An 18,589-nucleotide genomic window follows, 5' to 3' on the forward strand; every position below is an offset into this window, starting at 1 on the left:
CGTGAAGAACGCGAAGAACACGAAGCAACAACGCCAAGCCAAGAGTCACCGCAATCGTGAGGTAACCGCCGTCGTTCTCCCCCTTTTCCTTTCCGTTTTCTTAAGTTTTTTCATCAAGGTTCAAGTTTAGATCTACTCCGATTCAAAGCTCTTTTGAAAAATCTAAGCTCGGATTCGAGTAATACGTAAAAAAGGATGTTTAAAAACGTAAAAAAAATTTGAATCGGAGCAGTTTCGAACTCCGGCGCGGAGGCGCCACCGCCGTCCGCCGCGCCGGAAAAGCCATGCCAACCGGAGAAGATGACCGGAAAGTTAGAGAGAAGGTGGAGCTTCTCTCTCTAAAAGAGAGAAGAAAGAGAAAGAGGAGTAACAAATGAAAAAAAACCGGATCTCACAGATATATATAGAGATTTAAACCGGTCCGGTTTTATTTTCGGTTTTACTCTCTCATTCTCAGCCTTCAGATCAATCTAACGCTTCCTGTGCTTCCAGGCTTTCTGATTTTGGTTTGGGCCTATTATTTTCAATTTTTGCTGTTTTTTTGCTATTTGCACCATGTTTCTTTGCTGTTTGGACCTCTGCATGCTTAAATTTGCTCTAAAAAATCTCCAAAAATTATCACATATTTCTTGATGAATTTTCATGCCTTTTTGATACTTCTCAATGGTTTTAAAATGATAAAAGAGAGTATGTGATATTTCTTGGTTAATTAGAGTGCTTAGGCATAATTTTGTGCATTTTAGTAGTATATTCCTCATGAAAACGTTGGCATGTGATATGAGTTCTTAAGATGCAATTTTTGTGATGAATTTATCACTGGTTATGGGTGCAAGTTGCTGCTTGTGTATAGTGTTTTTACTTCCCTCTTTGCTTTGCAATTAACATGCACTTTTACTAAGTTAATGAAGTGCTAAAATATTGTGAAAGTGTGCTATAAATTCTAGCATAAAACGTGTCCTATTTTCCCTCATTTCGACACCAAACAAGACCTCTAAAATTTGTCATAATGAAGGAATTAGGGGTCATGCATGTACTAGAATTCTATAACCACTTTCATGCGTATTTTTGACACTTTATTAATTTCTTTTCATTTCCTCCCTTTTCAATATTATTTTGTCTTGTGCATTTCCTTTACTCTATGCTTTGTTTTACTAACTATTTCATCTCATGTGCCATACATTTCATAGCATTTCACCACCTCCTCCACCTTCTTTAGCTTAGCATTTACTTTTGCAAGTTTTAATTCATTTGGTGGTGTAATTTGTTATCATTGGTTTGTAGCTTGGCAAAGGGGCCATAGAATGTATTTAGGCAATTTTTGTAATATGGACTATGGACACTATGACGCACCGGCACGCACACACTCACCCTAGATGTATGCTTAGGATTGTATGCATAGATGTATGGCTAGGATTGCATGATTAGATGAACGCTTAGTTTCGAACACTTAGAGAAAATCCAATTTTTTCCAAAAATATGCAAATAAATTCACTTCAAATATTTTCATAAAAAATGGAGTCAAAACTCCAATAACTTTTCCCTTTTATTTTTCTTAAGTAAAACCTTTAATGAACTTTAACCATACTTAGACTTCATTTAGCGAAATGACTAATTCCACCTCACACTTTCCAAACCTTATGCCCTTGAGGCCTCTCATCTCTATTCTTCAAAATCTCTTTTCAAACCTAAAATCAACCAACAAAAACAAAACCTTTTTGAGAATGAACTACGAACGGTTTTGATCCCTTAAAAGGGTACGTAGGCAATGAGTCAAAACTCATCCAAGCCGAAATAAAAATCAAATTCTACTTCTTCTCACCCCCATTCTTAACTAATCACACCTTCCCTTTTTTTACAAATAAGCAATAAAACTAAAGCGTAGAAATAAACTTAGGAGAGCGGTTCTTATGGAATACCATAATCGCTCCGGGTGCCTAACACCTTCCCGTAGCGAAAACGACCCCCGAATCTAGAACTTTTTAAGGGTTTTTCTCCTTTTACCCTTCCCAAGAAAAAAGAGAGATATCAACGGTCGAAAGGTTCAAGTCCAATTAATGGCTTGGCACCCCAAAACCATGATAACACATATGTTTCTTTTTCTTTTTCTTTTTTTTAAGCCAAGATATATACTATAAAAAATTATGTATTTAATTACAATAGTAGATACGAACATGTTAGACTTCATACGTATGCTTGAGTGTAGTGTTGTAGTGTAACCTTCTTCAATCAAACTTGATCCTTTATATAGAGATGACGTAGATGATCGTTGATGAAGAAACCCTTGTCTTTGAATGCCTAAATGAATGTTCAGATATCTTGAAGATTTGGAGGTCGGCAGTTCAGTCGTTCAATTCCATCAATGATGATCTTAAAGGATTTTTATTCCACGCATAAGTTAGAATAAACTTCCTTCTTTGAGATACTAGTCGTTGCATATTTCAATGACGAATTACTTAAGTCAGATGCTTGGTACAGATAATCCTACCACAGCGGATTGTACATCATCATTGACTTCCACAATTGACCTTAATCTTACAGAGCATTGCCTTTATCTATGAAACTTAGCTTATTAAGGTCTTGAGCTTCCAAATAGAAGACAATATCATATATTATGGCATGTGGGTGTTGAACCTCAACATAACAGCTCGGTAATCCCTTCCCCCAATTCCGTCAAAGTCTTGAAATATCTAAGTTTGAACCAACTTATACCAATCAATACACAACACATAAAAAACATCTTTAACAATTAATTAAATAACAATTCAATTTCATTATTATACCTGAAACAGAGTCGCTTATCCAGCCAGGTGCGCTTTCTAAAAACGGCATGCATTTTTTAGCTTCTTATACAAGTGAGTAAGGGCTGCCACTCATGATGCATAATTGTTGACCAACTCAAGGTCACAAAAGTACTTGAGGTAAGTCACATTGACATAGATGGTGCTCTTGTCAATAAAAAGTGTGACACCAACCTAGTGGAGAAGACATACATATATATGGATAGTCTGATCACAGTTCCGCTACATCTCCTCTTCATCACTAACCGCCTCATTTGCACCTTATGTCGCAAGGCGGATCCCAAAATCCTTTCTCAACCAATTGAAACATGCATGAACACCCTTCATGTCATTCCCCTAGTACTAAGCCTCCTCCGGATCAGACTCTAATAACTCAATCATGAATTCAACTGCGCCAAGTCTAGAAAGAGAAATATCTTTATCCATGAGACAACCCTCAATGAGGAAATGCAGTAGACATGACACATCATCCAGTATCATTGTCATCTCCCCAACTGGAAGATGAAATCTAGACGTCTCCTTGTACCACCTCTCAACAAATGCAGATATCAAGTTGTGGTCAATATTGGTATAACTTACATGCTTAAGTCAATAAGGACCATTAGCTTATAAGGCATCTCTAAATCATTGCTCTGTCATCCTTTCCTCATTTCCCTTATGTATAACCTTCATCTTCTTTCCATTGTTCACACACTTTAAATTGGTACAAAATTGCAACAGAAAAGAAATTAACATCAATTTAATTGAATAGAAAAATATACATAATATAAGTTGGAAAATCTTAATTGTGCATCATACATGTGCTTGGCCACTTGATGATGATATTGTGTGTGCACTGACATGTAATATTTCCCACCAAGATAGGTATATGTCACATTTGGCTCCTCCTCATGTCGTAGCTGAACATCATCATCGATCATCGTCTCCTCCTCCTCATTATGGTCTGAATTGTCATCCTTTTCAACATGATGTTGAGGATGGGGGTTCAGGTTCCTACACCTGAGATGGTTGGAATCCATTAGTAGTTCTCATTCTCGCTTAGAGGATGCACACATAGTAGGTATATCGCATCAAATACGGTCAATATGATTCGTATCTGAAATATTCAAAACCACATATACATACATTTAATAAAAACTCACAAAATAACCAAAAACAACACAGACAAAAACAGTTCGAATTATATATTCCGAACAGGTTAAGTTACTAGAAGAAGAAGAAAAAAATGAAACAAAGAACCATAAATCTAAGGAATTCTACCCAACCTTATCTTTGGTGTTTTAGAAGGATTCAAATGTGATTATTTAAAGTAAAAATCCTTCAAGAATCACACGTTATAGGAGTTTCAAATTTTAGGTGGTGAGAGAGAAGTTTTAGGGCAAAAATGGAAATTGTTGAAATGAGGGAAGTTTTTTTTATCTAGGTTTATATATATATATATATATATATATATATATATATATAAATTTCGGACTATATAATCTGAAAACCTTCAAAAAGGAGTTTGGATTATATAATTTGAACAGAGATATATTTGATATTTAGTACAGTGCATGAGAAAAGAGAGAAGGTGGAAAATAAATTGACCTACCGAAAAGGATATGGATGTGTTAGATCTCTTGACCCAACATTCAATTGGATGTAATTTTCAACACAATGACACTCTTTTACGTGAACCGTCTTAAAATAGAATAAGTTGATAATTGCTCATCCAATCCCTTGAAAATGTGGGATCTTATAATAAGTTAGTTTTTGATAGTATATTATTTCTAAGGAAAATGTTCCATGTACACACACATAACCCCCCACCCCTTCCACTCCTTTGACACCTCTTAATTTAAATGAATTTAAGTTGTTGAATAAGCTATATAAAAAGGTTATATAGGTGCGTGTCAAATCAGTGTGTGAAAATTATGAGGTTTCCATTTATAAAGACCCTATCTAAAAGTATATATTTAATAAGGTAATCAAAATTAGACCAGTCATTAAACTGGTATACGTTTAGGTTTAAGGTTTCAGTACAAGAAATTAGGCGATTTGTTAGGGGCAAAATCCTTGAAAAAGGCGTTAAAAGCCCTAGCAAAGCAACCCATCAAAATTTTGTGAGGGGTGAAACTATGTAAAGCTCTGGCCTAACCCCTGCCATAGCCCCTGTCACCTATTTTGACTGACTGCATTTGTCATGGTCTTTGCGAGGGATATGCCCCTATCAAATTATTTTCAATTTCAAAAATATATTTAAAAATTCAATAAAAACAAAGCTAACTTTTTTAAAGAATAAAAAGCTAACAATTATATAATTTTATTTAAAAATTTGAATTAATTATTTAATTCATTTATAAAACAAGTTAAAGTTGGTTTTTGAGTTCAACTTATTTTATTTTCTAAATCCAGTATCATATTCATTTTTTTATCAATACTTTCTACTTTTCAATAGGTAGTGAATATGTTGTTTGACTCATAATTGTGGGTGAGGAATTTAACGCATGTTTGTCTTGTGTAGTCATCAACAATGATTAATCAATACTTTTTATTTTTAAAGAGGTTGTTCTAGTTGGACTAAATGGATGAATGTTAAATATGTTTGTAAGTGCTCTTTGATTTCAAAGGTCTTTTATTTCTTAGATTGACTCATCATATCCTCACATTAAATTTTTCTCATAAAATAAATAAATCTACCTCTTTGACATGCCTCCCAAAGAGCATCTGATTTGAATTTATGATTAAATTAAGCTGTTTTTAATAATGATTAAATTAAGTTTGTTTAACTTGGAAACCATTCTCAAGTTTGCATGCCCCAATCATATATTCCACACCCATTGTTTTTCGTTCACCGACAATATAAGAAATTTGACCTCTTGTATTTCTAACTCTGACAGTTTAATTTTGTATATAATATTTTTCATCTTTACAGTCAAAAGTATAGAGTCATCAATTTGACTTATGACCTGGTAATTTCTAAATTTACTTAAAATCTAATATATTTTTAAAGCACTTGTTGTCTTATTCACATGTTTAATAAGAAATAATATCAAATTACCCTAATTTATTATACATGTTATATAGTTATGTTTGAGACATGGATCATAATTAATTTGACCTATCTTCCATCTTATTTATATTGAAAAGACGAAAAGACGTAAGAATGAAGCTTACTTGATTATTAAGTTTATTAATTTGATAGGAATGGGGTGTGTTATAGTGTGTTGAAGGCTCGTTATGGGGAAGAAGGGGGGCAACTTAAGGACGGTGGCAGGACTAGTTCAGTTTGGTGGAGGGGTATGGTTGGTATTCACGATGGTATAGGTATAGGAGTGGGGAACTGGTTTGATGAAAATATTTCTAAGATAGTTGGAGATGGTCGAAGTACTTTTTTCAGGATGGATAATTGGATTGGGGAAGTCCCTTTGTGTGTTAGATTTAGTCGCTTATTTGATTTGGCTAAGAATCAAACTTGTTCAGTAGCTGAGATGCAGCAATTTGGGTGGGATGAGGGGCGTAGAAGTGGAGGAGAATGCTTTTTGCGTGGGAGGAGGATCTTCTTAGGGCCTGCTGTTTTTTGCTTCATAACAATTTTCAGTTTGGTGTAAATGATCGTTGAAGATGGTCTCTTGACCTAAGTAACGGCTACTCAGTTAGCGGTGTTTATCAAATGTTCACAACACCAGATCCGCTAGTTGTGCGGGCTAATTTGGATACTATTTGGCATGAACATGTTCCTCTCAAGGTTTCTTTATTTGTCTGGCGTCTTTTTTTCGTAACCACCTCCCAACAAAGGATAATCTCTTGCGGAGGGGAATTATCCAATGTGAGGCCGCCGTTTGTTCCGGTGGGTGTGCGGTTCAGGAGTCTGCGGATAATCTCTTCATCACTTGCAGCCACTACAGTCAGCTTTGGCCTCTTATTCAAGATTGGTTAGGTCTCTCTTCAGTTGATACATCTTGCGCTCTCGATCATTATGTGTAGTTTGGGCAGCTAGGTGGGTTCCCTCGTCAAACTCACTCTTTTTTTAAACTAATTTGGTTCTCCTGTGTTTGGACAGTTTCGAAAGAACGAAACAATCATATTTTCAATAATTCAACTTTGGCGCTTCCACAGTTGAGTGATAAAGTTAAGTTACTATGATTTTCGTGGTTAAAGGCAAACATGCCTAGCTTTGTTTATACTTATCACGAGTGGTGGCGCCGCCCGCTCCCTTGTATGGGCATCACTTTGTAATTTTATTGTTGTTTTTCGGCAAGCTTTCCTGTGTTTTTGGCTTTGCCATTTTTGTAATAACTCTTGATGACCTTTCTTAGCACACCTTCTGCGAAGGACGGTCTCTTGCATTCTTGTTAATATATATATATATATATATATATATATATATATATATATTTCATTTTGCCTTCTTAAAAAAAACTATGAAGAAATTAGTAAGTAAACTTAACCACCAAAGGAAGATTAACCAAGAAGTTTACTTAACCATGTAGATATCAAAAAGTAAATTTAGCCAAAAAAAAAACTTAACCATTAAGAAGACATAGCCAACAAGAAACCAATGAAATAATAAAAAATAAATAAAAATTATATTTCTACAATATTTTTGAGGGAATATTTCTACAATTATTTATGGATAACATTTTTTTACAAATTACCTTTTCATCCCTTTTTAATAATAAAAAATAATAATTTCTTTGTACTCTCTTGGTCATTGCCCCTTCCTAGAAAGTAAGAGTAAAAACAAAATAAAAAATAATATTCCTTTTTTCTTACATAAGTAGCCTACCTTTATAATGAAGAAATGAAAGAATAGGAGAAAACTTGAATTCTGAAAACATAAATGGCACTTGCAACAAAAACTCCAACCTTCAACGGTTGGCCGGTCTTCCCTAATGACGACATTGGTTCCGATTTTAAAGCAGTCACCGTAAGAGCCACCGTTGTTCAGGCCTCCACCATCTACTATGACACACCTGCCACTTTAGGTGCTTTTACTTCCCCACTTTGATTCATTAAACACAATGGTTATCATTCTTTTTGAATTTTTTTGACTTAATTTTAATTTTGTTTCTAGATATTATTGTGCATTTGTGGTAAATTTAGCGTCTAATTTTGTTTACACATAAAAATGTCTTACACTATAACAATCTGAGTCTCCAAGAGTGCATCGTCAACACTATACTTGTTCTGAGTTGACACTATGACTATTTTTTGTACAAATAGTGATAGTCGATAAGTTAACTGATAGTTAATAAATTCATGAAAATGCATTTATACACGGTGTTAACTTTCATCTATGTCTTCGTGTCGGAAGTGCCCTTTGTGCTGCGAACAAATGAAAATCTTTTGGCTTGAATGCTTGTTTTATTATTTGCAGTTAAGGCTGAAAGATTGGTGGCTGAAGCAGCTGGAAATGGGTCTCAACTAGTCGTATTTCCAGAAGCATTTGTTGGTGGCTACCCGCGCGGTTTCGTTTATGGTGTTTCTATGGCATACCACACAACCAATGGCAGAGAACATTTCAGAAAGTATCATTCAGCAGCCATTGATGTGCCTGGTAGGAGCTTAATTCACTTGTATGCTTAGTACAAAATATTTGACTGTGTAATACTATCAACACATTTTCTTCTTGTCAAATAATCTAGTGACGAGAATCTCGCACAGTAAAAAATTGTAAATTCGAACTTCCGTCCGAACACAACAAATGTCTTTAGAGCTATCATATGAAGAGTGCATACAAGGTCAATACAATTTTGTATGCAAAAGTATTTAAGATATATCATCAAACTTAATTTTTGTTGAAGAGTCTCACATTGATTGAGAGATGATTTGAATAATTAAGTGTTTATAAGTGAAGGCAATCATCGTCTCACAAGTCGGTATTAAGAGTTGTCTTAAGTCTAACCACATAAACTAAGATTGTTTACCAAGTGTTGAGAAACAATCTTACACGTGTTTACCAAGTGGACCCACTGTCCTCCGATGAGAAAAAATTTCGACAAACCGTGTTTCATTTTTGATTTGCCCCTCCTATATTGCCATGTTAGGCCTAACTACATATTCTAAGACAATATCTACAGCCTGTTGAGATATGTCCTTACACCGTGTTTACCTAATGGAACCACTGTGAGTTTTTTTTTATATAAACCATGTTCATCTCCGGTTTGCCCCTCGTATATTGTTCTTACACATTCCAGCATTTGTTTCAACAAATTTTCAGCCATATATCAACCAACTGTCGCCGCACCCGCTCACACGTGTCGATAACCTTCATGCACATGATTCTCATGCGCTCTGTTTCAACCACGCGTGCAAGGCGTCCGTGCGCCGTCCCTTTTCGGTGATCTTTACGCCGGCATACTTGTCTCCTTTGTGCATTTCCAACAAGACAACCTATGTTCCTAAGATTTTGTTTTGTGGGATTGTGTTAGGCCTAATCGTAATTTCTATATTATGGTATTAGAGTCTCCTTTAAGATCTATAAGGTCACCTGCCATCAGGTATCTAATATCGTACCACCCCATTCATAGCTTTGAACCAAGCATAATAGTGTTGGACATGAGAAAGTGTGTTAAAGAGTCCTACATTGATTGAGAGATGACGTGGATAACTGTTTATAAGCAGGAACAATCATCACAAGTCGGTTTTTTTAGTTGTGTTATACCTAACTATACATATTCTAAGAATTTTAAATCTCAGTTACATCCACCATCTTTTTCTTCTTTTTTTATCAAAGTTAATCTTCTAGCATTAATACTAAAGCTTAAGAAAAAATACTATATTTAATCAATAATAAGCACCAAAACAAATGTATTCTCTACGAACAAGTCAGTAATGATTAAATAAATTGTCAAATATAAAAAAAATAATATCATTTGATTTTTATATATTAAAAGATAAGTGTATTCTCTACGAACAAATTGGGTTGTTAGAAAATAAAATCTAAACTAATTTAATAAAAATATATCACTAAATAAGGAGAAATTAGTTGATATTTTTCAAGTAAAGTTTCATCACTAAATTTCCACTCATTAATTCTAACTAATTAGTCGAAGTTCATATGGGCACACACTCTTTTTATATATTAGGATTGAATGACTTTGTGGAAGAAAAGTCGGCACGACTTTCTCTCTATCTCTTTCTTATATTTCTTTCTCTCATCTTATATGTCATTTCTTTTTCATCTGTCACTCATAAAATACTCGAAAATACACTAAAATCATCATAAATTTCCCTCCATAAAATCACTCAATGCAACTCTCTCTTTTCACTAACAAAATATATATATATATATATATATATATATATATATATATATATATATATATATATATATATATATATATATATATATTACACTTACTTCTGTAGGTCCAGAAGTGGATAGATTGGCAGCAATGGCAGGAAAGTATAAAATACATTTAGTGATGGGTGTGATAGAGAGGAATGGCTACACACTTTACTGTACTGTTCTATTCTTTGATTCTCAAGGTCATTACCTAGGAAAGCATTGGAAACTCATGCCAACAGAAGCCGAAAGGCTTTTCTGGGGATTTGGTGATGGATCAACCATTCAAGTTTTTGAAACTCAAATTGGAAAACTAGGTGCTGTAATTTGTTGGGAGAATAAGATGCCACTATTAAGGACAGCAATGTATGCTTAAGGTTGGAATTTTAAACTTTAATTTTTAGTGTTCAAGTATACATACAATGTTTAATTAGATAGATATTAATCATAAAAAAATCCAACTAATTTTCTAAATTAATGCCTATTTTTGAACTTTTTTACACATTAGAGGTAAATTGTGGTTGTCACTCAATTAAGTTTTGCTATGCTTATGTCTAACCTCGTCAAAAATTAAGATTTAATTGTACTTTTGGCCCCCTATCTTTTCAAAAGTTGCGATTTTGGCCACCTAACTAATTAAATTACAAAACAGCCCTTATGTATTGGATCTTTGGCAGTTTTGGCCCGAAGCCACTTTTGACTTAGTCTTCGCTGACGTGGCACCCACAATGGCCGACACGTGGCACCTCACTTAAGGGATGTGGGTGCCACGTCAGCGAAGACTAAGTCAAAAGTGGCCTTGGGGCACAAAACTGCCAAAGATTCAATACATAGGGGTCTGTTTTGTATTTTAATTAGTTAGGGGGTCAAAATCGCAACTTTTGAAAAGATTAGGGACCAAAAGTGCAATTAAGCCAAAAATTAAATGTCTAAATCTAGCATGTAGTCTGCGATAAACTTATTTTTATGTTTGAGATTCGCTTTTTCCAAAGTTTGATATAACATGTATTTAATATGAACATATTTAAATAAGTAATTTGAATTCTATATTTTTATATATACTAATGCGTTAATAGATCAATGAAGTTAAATAATAACAAAGATCAACGAAGTTAAAACTATTGTGGGGCTTTGGTTTTAACAGGTGTGGAAATATATTGTGCACCAACAGCTGATTCTTCGAATGAGTGGCAAGCTTCAATGATCCATATTGCTATTGAAGGTGGATGTTTTGTCTTGTCAGCAAACCAGTTTTGTAAAAGAAAGGATTATCCACCCCATCCGGAGTATGTTTTCGCTAGTGCTGAAGAGGACCAAACACCAGATACTGTTGTATGTCGCGGAGGTAGTGTCATTTTATCTCCATCAGGGACTGTTTTGGCTGGACCAAATTATGATGGGGAAGCATTGATATCAGCAGACCTAGGTACTTCATTCCTCGCTAACGAGTATTTCTGGACATTCTTTAAATTGGAGTATTATATTATTAATATTTGGTTCTCTTAAAGCATTTTTGATTTAAGAGAACCAATTTTAAGCTCAAACAATGCTAGCAGTTGTATTTTTAGGTTGAATTTGAATCAAATGCATCTTTTGCAATTTTTTAATACATGTTAAAACACTTTTAATTTTCTATAATTATATACTCAAAAGTAATTTTGAACTAAAGCATAGCTTCTAATTATGCTACACCCTAATTGTTGAAATTTTTTTGCACAGATATTGGGGAAATAGCAAGAGCTAAGTTTGATTTTGATGTGGTTGGACACTATGCAAGACCTGAAGTGCTAAGCTTGATTGTCAATGACCAACCAACAAATCCAGTTACTTTTGCTTCCACGTCAACAAAAATTGAAGAGAAGTCCAAATAGTGTCTTTCTTTCATTGTCAACAACTTTCAATCCTTAAATTCTTCACACGTCCATAACATTGGATTCATCTATTTATGATTATCTAAATGTACAATAACCAGTTGCATAGAGGTTTAATTTATCATCAATGTAGCTGCAAATGTGATCTGTCTCCCATACTGATAGCTATTCTTTCATGGCCAGCTACCCCACTTTTATTGAGTAAATAGTCAATTTCTTCCTTGTAAGTTTCATCAATTATCCCCCTGAAATTTCACAACGTTAGTCAATTTATCCCCTCCGTCAAATTTATCTGTTAGTGAACATGACGTTTTGCAAATACCCCCCTGAAGTTTTGCAGTTATGTGCAAAATGCCCCCCAAACTTAAAAATTTATATTATTTTTTTCTTAAAAACAAACAATTAATAGTTAAATATTAAAGCTAACTATTAATTTTGGAGTTTGGAAAAACTACATACATATTTACATCAAAATAGGGAAAAATGTGTATTTTTAAAGTGACAATAGTGGTTATTTCTAATAGACAAATTATTATTTTTAGAGGTTTATAAACAAATTAATAATCAGATTTAAATTTATATTTTCTCCTTCACCATCTTACTCTTTTAACTCCTCCAACTCCTTCAACAATTTGCTCAAACCATTTAAACTACACAACCCCCAATATTGATCCACAAATCATCCCATTATTGTCACTTTAAAAAATACATATTTTTCCCCATTTTGGAGCCTATTTTGATGTATATATGCATGTAGTTTTCCCAAATTCCAAAATTAATAGTTAGTTTTAATATTTAACTATTAATTGTTTGTTTTTAAGAAAAAAATAATATAAAATTTTTAAGTTTAGGGGGCATTTTGCACATAAGTGCAAAACTTCAGGGAGGTATTTGCAAAACGTCATGTTCACTAACAGAAAAATTTGACGGAAGGGGTAAATTGACTAACGTTGTGAAATTTCAGGGGGTAATTGAAGTTTTGTTAATTTCCGAAAAGTAATTGATGAAACTTACAATTTTAAGGAGAAAATTGACTATTTACTCCACTTTTATTTATAGTACCTGTTCCAAACATTCCTCAATTTGTATCTCCATTCAAAAATATTATACAATTCACTAGCTCCATTCTAATCTCAATTGCCACTTCCCTAAGTACATGAAGATGTAATACATATCCAACAATTCTTTTTACGAAATTTTTTTATTCATAACAAATTTTTGTTTAAGATGAACAAAGATCAGTAAGATTTGAATCAACATTAAAAAAGATGTTATATATAGGCGGAACATCTAAAAGATAAAACCAAACACCTCGTACGACATAAACACCAATAAAGATACCATCCAAATCAAACCCCCACACAACAGCATAAACAAAACTTGAGTCAAATCCATTAAAACTCCTTCACAAATGACCTCATAAACATCTAAAAACATCTATCGCCTACTACTCATGCATATCCAAAAATTACAATTGCATCACTAAAATATTAGTGGTATCGTCTACAATCGAAGTATCATTCATTTTGGAAACTATTTTTCCTCTATTTGTTTATCAAGTTTGGTTGTTAGACTTGTCGGACTAAAAGTATCAATTTGTACGTTGGTCACGGCTACCGTAAGTTCAATTGTTATTTTTTTATAAAATAAGTTAAATTGGAAATGAGAAGCAAGTGGAAGAAATAGAATACATTGGAATGAGAGGGTTTTGGAGCCTAAAACTGACGTCTTCTATTTCTAGTTCCTTTTTTCCAAAACCCTCCTCTCCCCTCCCCTCCAAACTCCCAAACAAAGTCTAAAACTCTGTCTAATAAGGTTCACTCTAATTGGAATCATGTCACGGAGAAGTTTCAAATAAAAAACTTGGACTTTGAAAGGACAATAATTAGATTTATATTTCTTTATATTTTTTGTATGGTTCTTTACCTAACCTTTTTTTTTTCTTCTTCTTTATAACAAACTTTAAAAAAGTTGTGGATTTTTGTCTTAATAAAATATAAGCTTAATTACATTTTTGATCCTCACATTTTAACTTACTCACGAAAACGGTCTTGCCTCTTTCAAATCGAACAAAATCGTCCTTAAACTATCATGTTTTTGCAGTTTTAGTTCTACCTCCTTATTTTCAACTCTAGAAACGCATATAAATGACAGTTTTAGTCCAACTATGCTCAACCATGAAATAAATAAGGAATAAAGCATGTGGGTACAAGGAATCTATTTTATTCAGCAGATTAACCTAATTACTAAGACATGTTACATACCTGAAACATGTCTTAGAAAATTGAGTTTTTTTTTGTTAATGTGCTGAATAAAGTAGATTCCTTGTACTCACATGTTTTATTCCTTATTTATTTCATGGTTGAGCAGATGTGGTTGGACTAAAACTGTCATTTATGTGCGTTTATGGAGTTGAAAATAGGGGAGTATGACTAAAACTACAAAAACATGATAGTTTAGGAACGATTTTGTTCAAATCAAAAAAGGCATGACCATTTTTGTGAGTTGATCGCAAAGATCAAAAGTGTAATTAAGCCTAAAATATAAAAATAAAAAAAAATAAAAAACACGATTGGCTGGGAATTTGTTGTCTAATTTTATTACAAGTTGTACAAGTAGTAATACCTTCATCCCTGTAAATGAAGGAACTAGAAAGAAGTAAAAACACACTTGACTTCTCAAGAGAAAACCATGGCACTTGTAACAACCACTCCAACCATCAATGACGGACCACTCATCTCCGAAGTTGACATGGGTTCCGATTTCAATGCTCTCACTGTCCGAGCCACTGTTGTTCAAGCTTCTACCATTTTTTACGACACTCCCGCCACTTTAGGTCCTCTTACTTCTCCCTCTGTTCACCTTAGAATTAGTTACGATTAAAGTCAAACATTTTTAATGATATGACGATTATGATCGATTAACAATGTAAAAATCTTTACACTGACAGTCTGTATAAGTTAAATTTAAATCTTTTTACTTGATTGGCCTTTTATTGATAATGTTTTTCAGTATGAGCTTTCTAGAACGCTGAATTTTCGGTGTTGAGTTGGTTTACAGATAAGGCTGAGAGGTTGCTGGCTGAAGCTGCTAGCTATGGTTCCCAGCTTGTTGTGTTTCCAGAAGCATTTATTGGTGGATATCCACGTGGTTCTGGTTTTGGTGTTTCCATTGGTAACCGTACTGCTAAGGGTAGAGAAGATTTCAGGAAGTATCATTCAGCTGCTATTGATGTGCCTGGTAAGAGCTTAATTTGAAGAATAAGTTACCATTGATGTTATGTATCTTTGATGTTATGTATACTTTATCGATTTTATGTAAAATTAATGTGGTAGAGATGAAGATGTTGCGTTGGATGTGTGGTAAGATTAGACAAAATAGGATTATAAATGACAACATTAAATGGAGAGCTATAAAGCAAGGATACGGACACAACACGTGTCCGACAACGGGATACGCCTAATCTAAGGAGTGTCCGTGCTTCATAGACGGAGAGACTTGAGGTAACACCTATCGTATAAAAGATGGTGGAAACTCGGATTAGAAGACTTATTAATTTAGGTAAGATGGAGGATAGTTCAATCACTAGAGGTAGAAGAAGACCTAAAACAACTATAAGAGAAACTATTAAGAAAGATCTACAGATTAGTGAGCTGGATTGAGATATGATATATGACAAAACATTATGGCGCCGTTTGATTCATGTAGCCGACCCCACTTTGTGCGATAAGACTTCGTCGTTTTTTTATTGATTTTATGATAAAGTTTCAAACATTAATTTTAACCGATCAAATCAAAGTTGTGGGGCACATGCATTTTCAAGTAACTAATTTTGTAATATTGTTGTATTGTAGGTCCTGAGGTGGATAGATTGGCAGTAATGGCAGGAAAGTATAAAGTACATCTAGTGATGGGTGTGATAGAGAGGGATGGCTACACACTTTACTGCACCGTTCTCTTCTTTGATTCTCAAGGTCATTACCTAGGAAAGCACAGGAAAATCATGCCAACAGCACTGGAGCGCATTATCTGGGGATTTGGGGATGGATCAACCATTCCCGTATTTGAAACTCAAATTGGAAAAATAGGTGCTGCCATTTGTTGGGAAAACAAGATGCCGCTATTAAGAACAGCAATGTATGCTAAAGGTTAGAAAAGTTAACCTTTGAGTTTTTGTCATTCGATTACACCCTATTTGGAATGACCAACATTGTATAGTACGTATTAGGGTGTTGTATTTACTTGCTTGAGCTTGTGAAACTATTTTGGCGAACTTATGGAAACAACTATGACATGTTTGCAATCTGTTTTCAACTTATTTCTATAAACTCCTCAGGATAGCTTATGAAAAAAGTTTATTTTACCGTTTGATATAGAAATAGCTTATACATAAGCACTTATTCGATAAACATGTTACATGTATGCTGTAAGAATTTAATTGAGATGTTCATCCAAACAGGGCCTTTTTGCATATATTCATCTTAATTAGTAGCATTAGATTGCCTATTGCCGGTATTGGATTTGGTTATTTACATTGATAAATCAATGGATCTTTGGTTTTAACAGGTGTGGAAATATATTGTGCACCAACTGCTGATTCCAGGGAATTGTGGCAAGCATCAATGACCCATATTGCACTTGAAGGTGGGTGTTTTGTTTTGTCGGCAAACCAGTTCTGTAGGAGGAAGGATTATCCACCTGCTCCGGACTATGTTTTTGAAGGTTCAGAAGAGAACCTTACACCTGATTCTGTTGTATGTGCTGGAGGTAGTGTCATTATATCGCCATCAGGGGCTGTTTTGGCTGGACCCAATTATGAGGGGGAGGCACTAATATCAGCAGACCTAGGTATGTCTGTCATTTATGGTTGATATTTACACCTAATGGTTGAACTGTATTACAAAGAGCATTGTTTTCTTTAAATGTGTGTATAGCCGCCCCGCGAGTAAGCACAGATGTTTACCTGGCATGTTTCTGGTACACTATGCCAGACTACTGGGTTGGTACCTGGTATGAGTATTAGGAATTTAGGATATAGAATTTGAATTATTTTAGGTTTGTTATCTTATTAGGATGGCTGGACCAGCTATGTTAAATAGAGGCTATAGTGGTGCTATAGCTTTATAGCATACAGAATTTGAGCAAATTGTTATAGTTCTGAGTTACACTATTTAGTACAAAATGTTGTCAAATAGCGGCTATAACACTATTGCATAGCGTAATTTGAACAAAGTACTATTTCCTGCAGTCCACGATTGACACCACTGGGTGCACTTACATTAGTACGACAACTCTTATATGTGACATAGATTAATAATTTACTATTACATGCTTCTGTTATATATTCAAATTTGTTATTTTGATGCACTAATAATTTCAGGACTTAGTTTTATTTTATCCTGTTTTCATCCTTTTTCATCTAACCTTGTTGGCTACAATGTCAACAACCTATAAGCATGACTATGTTAGAAATTTGTGTGAAGTATTTGTGGCCTCCATTCTTTGTTTCAGTATTTTGAAGTTTAGTCGGATTAAATGTTATATTATAAAGAAGATAGTAATTCTACTTAAACTAATGGACATGATTGAGGTTGTTTGATGTTTGGCTCAAGAATTTATCAAAGGTGGTTCAAATTCAATCCGTGTTTACCAAACACTTAGGACTAATAATGTATCTTGGGCTTTCTTGAAGGTCTTTTATGATGAATTACTTTCTCTGTCTTCCATGGTTTCACTGTCATTAAGAATTTGCCATTATGAATTGAATGCTACGCCCTGATTCTTGAAAATTTTGCACAGATCTTGGTGAAATAGCAAGAGCGAAGTTTGATTTTGATGTGGTTGGACACTATGCAAGACCTGAAGTGCTAAGCTTGATTGTCAAGGACCATCCAACAAATCCGGTTACTTTTGCCTCGGCATCAACAAAAACTGAAGAGAAGACCAAGTAGTTTCTTCCTTTCATGGTCAGCAACTTCCAAACCTCCAGTTATGGATCTGTAAATTAAGCATTTGCACATAGGTTTGATTCAGTTGAACTTGTTAAAATGACTTTGGATAATTGGAATATTCTACTACAGAAGCATTTAATAAAAAAATCACATATTTCATTTATAAAAAGTGATAAATGCTCTAGTATATGTTTGTAATCTGTATGGTTATTCAAACATACTGTAAGCTTTCACAAAAGGCAAAGCAATTCAAATGACCCTTGTTTCTATAAATTATTTATTACTGATGTTTATTTAGCTTGCTTATTCTAAGTCACAGCATCTTATAACATATTTGGCTCTCTGTTGGAAAAGTTTGCAAATCACACAAATGAGTGAAAATGTTATGTTGGGAAGGTTTCAAACCACTTTCAATAAAATTAGAGGATTGTTTTTGTTTATATGTGATCTGCTGATTTACCTAATAAAAAAACTAAACATGTAATCAAGATATAGAAAAACATTTGTTTATACTGTGTATTAGGTACCTGAATAGATTGAAGTAGTCTCCTAACAAGTGTAAATGTCCTTTCTTATTTTCATAACTCATGTGTTTGTTCTCTTAGAGGGTAACCTTGGCGCAACTGGTAAAGTTGTTGTCATGTGACCGCACTTTAACCTGCATTTTACGAATACTTTTTTTCTTTCTTTCTGTTATTT

The 18,589-nt window shown here is 34.0% G+C and overlaps 1 protein-coding gene and 1 pseudogene across 1 annotated transcript; both read left to right on the top strand.

Moving 5' to 3' along the window:
* Window positions 1-7,560: 7,560 nt before the first annotated feature.
* LOC25492253 (bifunctional nitrilase/nitrile hydratase NIT4A-like) lies at window positions 7,561-12,176 on the top strand (annotated as a pseudogene).
* A 2,388-nt stretch (window positions 12,177-14,564) lies between these two features.
* On the top strand, window positions 14,565-18,177 carry LOC25492254 (bifunctional nitrilase/nitrile hydratase NIT4A). Its single transcript, XM_013600336.3, has 5 exons — window positions 14,565-14,775; window positions 15,000-15,179; window positions 15,794-16,087; window positions 16,506-16,787; window positions 17,739-18,177. Exons 1-5 carry the CDS (start codon window positions 14,631-14,633, stop codon window positions 17,888-17,890), a joined length of 1,053 nt encoding a protein of 350 aa, XP_013455790.1. The 5' UTR covers window positions 14,565-14,630; the 3' UTR covers window positions 17,891-18,177.
* Window positions 18,178-18,589: the final 412 nt, after the last annotated feature.

The sequence above is a fragment of the Medicago truncatula genome, chromosome 4, assembly GCF_003473485.1.
Source record: "Medicago truncatula cultivar Jemalong A17 chromosome 4, MtrunA17r5.0-ANR, whole genome shotgun sequence".
NCBI lineage: Eukaryota > Viridiplantae > Streptophyta > Magnoliopsida > Fabales > Fabaceae > Medicago > Medicago truncatula.

Coding starts and splice junctions, on each gene's coding strand:
- LOC25492254 (XM_013600336.3), top strand. CDS start 14,631: ATGGCACTTGTAACAACCACTCCAACCATCAATGACGGACCACTCATC. Junction 15,180..15,793: donor AGCTGCTATTGATGTGCCTG/GTAAGAGCTTAA, acceptor GTTGTATTGTAG/GTCCTGAGGTGGATAGATTG. Junction 16,788..17,738: donor ACTAATATCAGCAGACCTAG/GTATGTCTGTCA, acceptor AATTTTGCACAG/ATCTTGGTGAAATAGCAAGA.